General features: G+C 35.7%; 1 protein-coding gene across 2 annotated transcripts in view; it reads left to right on the forward strand.

Annotated features, from left to right (window-relative positions):
* The window catches only part of LOC106463000 (latrophilin Cirl-like), an 84,410-nt gene that overhangs the window by 56,294 nt on the left and 20,519 nt on the right, over positions 1-7,597 (forward strand). For both annotated transcript variants that reach the window (XM_022390401.1, XM_022390402.1), the window contains exons 6-9: positions 2,172-2,275; positions 4,197-4,418; positions 4,691-4,874; positions 6,612-6,755. In XM_022390401.1, the coding sequence (XP_022246109.1) occupies positions 2,172-2,275; positions 4,197-4,418; positions 4,691-4,874; positions 6,612-6,755 (654 nt within the window). The remainder of the gene's footprint in view (positions 1-2,171; positions 2,276-4,196; positions 4,419-4,690; positions 4,875-6,611; positions 6,756-7,597) is intronic.

The following is a 7,597-nucleotide window of genomic DNA, read 5'->3' on the forward strand; positions in this document are numbered from 1 at the left end:
TTTTTTCTTTCCTAGCTTTATTGTCAAAAATTGTACAATGCACTGGTATTGTGCTTTAAACAGATCAGTACAACTTGTTTTCATGCAAGATTGTGACATGCTGTTTCAAATGTCCCGAATTACTTCCTACAATTCAGCAAAGTTGTTTCATTGCTGTATGACCCTCTAAATTTCCGATAAGTCCATTCAGCTTCAATAATATTCACTTTGGGACTTTGTGCAGGCTAAGCCTTAGTTTAGAGTGTCCCATGGATGTTTACTTTCTTTCCGGGTATCGCTTCACAACGCTTGCTGCATACTTGGTATTACTGTCTTGCTTCAAGATGACTCTCTGCCTAACAACTCTTTTTTCCTGAGGATCTGGCATGATAGATAAGAATCTGATTGTAACCCCTGGCAGTTTTGTGTAGATATCCATAACTATTGGTTGCAATGCAGCCCACACTTGTGTTCTTCCCAATATGCTTCAGTTTAGATGTTGTACGTTGACCGTGATACCGTTACTCTCTCTGTTATTAAACAAACTGACGTCTATTGCTGACAAACAATTCGAATTTGTCAAGATAAACTTCCGCCATCTTTGATCATCGTATTGTTTGAAGTGTGATTGCTCATTTCAATGTTTTGGTTTGGTTATCTTTCCTAATCAGTAAGCCACTTCGTATTGTGTTCTGGAGGTAACATTCACACTTACAGTTATGCCGCTTGCAAGATCTCTATTGGATCGTTGTGTATCCCATAAACATGTTCTCATTTATTTAACACCTCTGTAGAAGGGTTTTGAGCTTTTTTTATTTTAATCGCTTCTATAATCAACAGCACTAGTTTTACAAACCCTCTTCAGATACGAAATTTCACTACAGTTAGCTCTATGGATTAGCCTTCATCAGCCAAGACTTTGATTTCTACACGTTTTTCATGTGATAGTTCTGTTCTTGGAGCAATGAATCTACCCCCACTTCTCACACTACTTGTGGGAATAGCATTATTCTTTCTTTGCTTCACGGCATTTTGCTCCATCGTTTTATCCTGGGTTATATATATACAACGAATTGTCCGCACATTTAGGTATAACTATATATTTTATGATGGAGCTTGTTGAAATGAAAACTAAACTGCATGGCCATTGTCAAGATTCACAGTCGTCAGAAGTAACATGACCGGACGTGGTGAGGCTCCAAAATCATTTTATAATAAATACTCAATATTTATAGTTATATATGACAAAATACATTTTGTATTATTGTTTTGTTTTACAGACATTACGCCAGTGTCTAATGTGTTAGATGACAACCAAGTACTGTGTCACTGCACTCTAACACACTTTAGTTTTATATAGTAGAAAGGTATAATATCTGCATTTTATAACAACTTTATTCGCTGTAACTATAATTATTACAAATAATATGTCTATGCTTGTTCTATCAGGTGCATCGATAGATAAACTTTTTTGTATAGTTGTTAGAGCTTGACTGTAAATCTGAGGGTTCATAGTTTTCTCGGTTCGTCACTACGAAACACGTGTTCACTGCGTTGGGGCCGTGGGTGCGCGATAGGACTGACGGTGAATTTACACTATTTAGTGAGAGTAGCTCAAGACTTGGCGGTGGGTACTGCTCATTAGTTGCTCAAATTTATAGACGGCTATGCGCAGATAGCTCTTTGTGTAGCTTTGCTCGAACATTCTGGAAACAAATGTTAAATTACTGATTGTTATTTTTTGTTAACCTTGTGTTCATTTGATTACTAATGTGAGACCGAAATGTTTAATGCAACGTCCATCTTCAGTTGTCTGAAACCAGGTCATCTGTAAACCACACGATACCATCTATAGTCAAATTTAAGTTATATTTATCATTAGTTTTAAGCATTCTATTAGCAGCATCTTTATACTTAATATTTATGATTCTCGGCAGGTTTACTTGAAAAACGTTGATGAAAAAATCCAGATATCTGCAATATAAATTGAATATAGTATCGGTAGTGCAAAATAGTTTTGTTTAGATTTAGTTAGCTCTTTCAGCATTAGTTTACCTTTCGTGTTTTATTCTTTATTTGTGTATATCTAGATATACGTATGAAATAACGTTTAGAAGCTCTGTTAGCTGTCACTGAATTTATTTAAAACACCAGCAGGAAATAATTAAAAATTTATTTATAATTTATCTCAGGTTACGCAAGATGGCAGTGCGGAACCAGTCCTGTTAGGTGGTTACCGGATTCTCCAGATTTGAGCGAATGTCAGTCTGTTTGGGTGGACAACCTACATAGCAGGGTAAGTCTACTAATTGCCATAACTGTCATACTCGTATGAAGATTCTATTAATATCCTTTAATTCTACTTTGTAATGTTTTAAAACACCATTGTTATTAGCATAGGTACCAAACAAGATAACTGTGGTGTTGCCATACGCTAAAACTATATACAGAGTGATTAAAAAAGCTATAACACTTGTATGGGTTAAAAACTCACAATTTAAAAAAAACAAACAACGATTATCTTATACACAATTCTATAAAAATGAGATCGTTTCCAGTATCCAAATTACTAAAATACGATAACTTTCTGTACAGGATAAAAAGTGGTAAAAAAAAACTGTATATTTCTGGAAATATCATTTTAAAACTATTTTGGAGTAACTCAAGTTTTAGGTTCAGTATTTGCACTATTGTAAAAGGACACTACTCCTAAGTTAGCTTTAATCTCCTTGCCGAGAGAGGATATAAAACTTACTCCGCTGGTTTATCTAATAGTACACAACGCATCCTTTTACATTTCGTATTAGTTCCTGGAAAATGTCAGTGCTTATTGTATTTTGTAACGTAAGTTTTAATAGCCCCCCAGTGGCACAGCGGTATGTCTGCGAACTTATAACGCTATAAACCGGGTTTAGATACCCGTGGTGGGCAGAGCACAGATAGCCCATTGTGTAGCTTTGTGCTTAATTAAAAAACAATCAAACAAACAAGTTTTAATAAATTAGGTGTTCAGTTTATATAATGCCACAAAAAATTACGTTGTCTACAGTTAATTTAGTAGTATTTGTAATTTGCGGGCAAAGCTACGCAAGGGCTATCTGTTCATAGTTTTTATAATTTTAAGCTGATGACTAATTAGACGGGTGGGAGATAGTCAACAGCAACAGCCACCAACTGGCAGAATACACATGCCCGAAAAATAGTAAGGTTTGACCGCTACTATTATAGTGCAGGAACGCCCCAAGCTGTGTCGCCTACCTTTCACGTGTTCTTAGATCCATTCAGTATTGTTTATAATGATCTAAAATAACCATAATATTCTATCTCCCACCTTACCAACTGTTCTAATTCAGACTATCCCGACAGTGACCGTAAATTCCAAGGGCGTGTGTACTAACTGTCAAATACATTGTGATATCCAATACCATCACTATTTACAAGAAATGTAATACAATAAACAATGGTAGAAAACACACATAAACACTTCTATAACGATACAAAACAAAAATGCAAGTTAATGAGAAACACATTCTTCTCCATCTGTTATTTAAATGTGTTTTATTTTTAGGGATGGTTTCGAGGTAAACAGGTTTTAGATAGTTAGTAATTAGCGTTGTCCCTCTGGGTAAGCTGGCTGGGTCATTAGGGAATTTCACTTTAGTTTACGAACGAATATAGTCATCTCAAGGGGAACTCCCCAAATAATAATAAAAGTAACAAAGACCAAGTAAAAATAGATATGATGCTCAGGTTAATAAGACAAAAATAATTTTTTTTGCGTTAAAAGATTAAGGTTATATAACACAGGCTATTTTAAAACCTTTTCAACAAGTAGACATTGATATATAACGCTTCGAATTTAGGTAATGTAAATCCAAATCCTTCAAAACAACTTACTGTTTTCATTAATCTGGACGCATGTAACCTTCAATATTGTTTAACGATTAATACTATGTTTTTATTAATCTGGACGCGTGTAACCTTCAATATTGTTTAACGATTAATACTATTCAGTGAATAACCTTCAAATCCTTTAAATAAACCAATGAACTCATAGCTAGTAAAAAAGCAAATTACGATTTTGTGCTTTTTTATGTTTCAGGTTAAGTTTAAACAAACCAATCAACTCGTAACTATTGATCAGGTTAAGAATACATTGTTTGAGGTTTAGCTCAATACTATATTGGAAGTTGAACTGAAACTTTTAACTGTTGCAGATTGAAGGGGAAGAATCTATCGTTGGTATAGCAACAGAATTAGCAGTAATAACAAAAACAAAGCCTCTTTATGGCGGGGATATCCGACAGGTGTCGGGAATCGTTCAGAGGTTGGTTGCCAAGATGGCGGCTACTGTTAAGGACGTGACAGACTCCCAACAACGCTATCAGGGCTCTCCCACCAACCAACAGAGACTGCAGATTACACAAGAGATGTTGGAGGTTTGTAGAAACAGCAGCCAACTTATATTCATATCAAGTATTCGCCCTATTTCTAAGCTATGAAATAAAGTTTAGCCTACATTTTGTTTTTAAATATCAACCATGTTTCAGTTTTCAAGAGACCTGTAAGAAAAAAAAGGTAATACCAAGTGATTGTTTTTGTTTTACCAGAACAAGCACGCCTGTTTCTAATTCTTGGTTCATTCTTGCTGACTTATATTTAAATACTGATGGTATCTTAAGTACATAATGGCTCTCCTCTTTTGTTTCAGCTAATGTCGGAAGTGAGCAGTAACCTACTGGAACGCTACCACAGTGACTCCTGGCGAGACTTACCTGAACCTGAACAGAGATCTACCGCGTCTGCACTGGTACAAGGACTGGAGGAAAGTAGCTGGCTATTAGCTGAATCTCTACCTAGCAACAGCCACTTTCATAAGATTCAAAATAACTTATGTAAGTAAGGCCACGAAGCTTTCGTGTTTTACAAATAAACGTGGTGTTGAGAGTTTAATCGAATGGGCACAGGGTCGGTCCACTGGACTGAATCCGTATTGAAGAAGGAATATTGTCTATAATTACAAATTCACTACGCGAATCTACACGAAATGTGGTCAGCTTTTAGTAAAATGTACAAGTATGCTGTACAGGAAAAAAGTGTTACGAAAGTATTTGTATTCAAGATATATCTGTGAATTGAGGACGTCAGTTTGACTCGGACTCTGAAAAGTCGGAGTACATTGTGATATTGATGTGAAGAACAAGAATACTTTCGTCCATTGTACAGTTTGCAAATTTCATTTGAATAACTTCTAGAACCTCTAAAATGCACATCTACAGTTTATTTCAGTATCCCTGTAAACTGTGTGTAGTATTTACTCGCCCCAACCAATGAACTGCTATTAAATCAGCAATGTAGTATAAAATGAATAGTTAATAACTCTGACATCAAATGTATAATAACGCCCCCCCCCAGTAGTAAGTCTGAAGGCTTATAACGCTAAAAACCGAATTTCGATACTCGTGGTGGGCATAGCACAGAGAGCCCATTGTGTAGCTTTGAAATAAAACAAACAAATAAACGTAATACTAAGTGAATGGCACTCCATAAGAGGTTGTTGCATGCGCCCCTTGACCCCACCTGTGCGCATAGGGTTAAGCCTGATTAGTTTTGTGTGTGTGCATATGAATTTAACTATGAGAAGCATATAAATACCTTCAAAAGATAACTCGTACTCTAAGCTTTCTATGCTCCCCCAAGAAAATATGGTGTGAATAAATAATGGTAAAAACAAAATGATGCACCATTATACCCCCCCCCCCAAAAAAAAATCAAAATGTAATTGTAACCAGACTTCATAATTTTGACGATTCTTATTCGCTAAAGAATTTTAAAATTTGCTTGAATGTATTTAATTAAAACATAGCCTAATAATATGCTTGATCATAATTACAGTTTTCAAAGTATTTGAAAAAATGCGGGTAACGTAAACTGTGCTTGTTAAAATCAAAACTAAAAGACAGGGTGAACTATGAACTACGTGGTTAAATTAGCTTTTGTTACGTGGTGAAGAGAGCAAAATGTAAGCATTAACAAGCTCTACGTTACGTGATGTAAAAACTTATAATTCATAAGAATTTCATATTTTAATGTAGAAATGTATTATTGTTGTTGTTTTTATGTTTTGCATTAAAACAGACATAAAACTAAGTCAAACAGCTTAACCAGCAATTCTAAAGTTGGGGAAGATTTCACAGTACATAATCAGTTAAATAGCAACCGTAGATAGAAGCAGGCACATTTATAATAGTGATTATAATATAGATGAGAGAATAATAAGGTAATTACTAAAGTTATCTCATATCAAATGTGGGATGGTTATACTTGAACCCTAGATCTCTGACCTGGCCGTTTAGCCCACGTGCACATAAGGAGCCGTGTACAGGCTGAGAATTCTAAGTTCAAAAACGGTTCGTGTTTCTTAGCTTGCGATTGTTAGTTTAAATTAGAGCGCAATATTTATCTCTATTAATGTTTCCAATAATTATACAAAAAAAAAGCTTCCAATTGTCACATTTACTGCTAGAAAACCAGTGTAGTGCTTAGGTGTAAAGTAGAATAACTTGATCATTCCAACAGTTAATTGTAGATAGAACGTTACATAAGTAGTCAAATATTGTTGTATTTACTAGTGGTTTCTGTTCGGCGAGTCCAGACGTGGTCAGTGTCAGAGGTTCGATTCCCTTCTCCTGAGGATGTAGAGGCGTCCGAATGGACAAGAATGGATGAATCTGTCATTGTACCTACACAAGCATTACTTGGCAGTGCGATAAACGGTAAGTCATATTTCAGGCTCTGTATAACTTAAAAAGAAGTTTTACTTTCATATAAGGATCGTAGGTGGAAATCATATCAACCGACACCAAGGGACACTTGAAACTTCAATAAATAAGACAACAAATACGATTCCTTAAACGTGCACTTTTTTTCAATACTTTCTGGACTCGAATTGAAAGCTTGAGTAGGAAGTTTTGAGAGATGATAAGGTGGCTCGTAGTTGCACGTATGTTTAAGAAAAATTGGTTTAAAGTTTACTTTGGTAGCAATAATACTATGCACGTAAATAAGTAATCAATAAGTCAGTAAACAAAAAATATTAAAATGTTCATTGCTAGTAATTTCCACGACGTGACAAATAAATATAAGATGACCGTTTACACTGGAACATATTTTGACTTATATTCGTATTCTTAAACAATTTATTACTGCGTGGCCGGGCGTGGTCTAATAGCTAGTGTGTCAGGCTACAGATCAAGGGTCTGACGTCTGAGACGTAATTTCATTAAACACGCTCCGTACTTATATCTACTATGAACCCTAGGGACCTCTAACCTGTCCGTTTAATCTAAGTGTGTGTGTTTGTGTGTGTGTAAAGTACATTGTGATGCGGATCTCGCCGTCTTCAGGATAAGAAATGATGCGGATATCAGAGCTGTCATGGTAGGAAGTGATGGGGATCTCACCATTGTCATGGTAGGAAGTGATGGGGATCTCACCATTGTCATGGTAGGAAGTGATGGGGATCTCACCATTGTCATAGTAGGAAGTGATGGGGATCTCACCATTGTCATAGTAGGAAGTGATGCTTATTTCTTAATCTTTATTTGTAACTAACCTC

Source organism: Limulus polyphemus, unplaced genomic scaffold (assembly GCF_000517525.1).
Source record: "Limulus polyphemus unplaced genomic scaffold, Limulus_polyphemus-2.1.2 Scaffold1297, whole genome shotgun sequence".
Classification (NCBI taxonomy): Eukaryota; Metazoa; Arthropoda; class Merostomata; order Xiphosura; family Limulidae; genus Limulus; species Limulus polyphemus.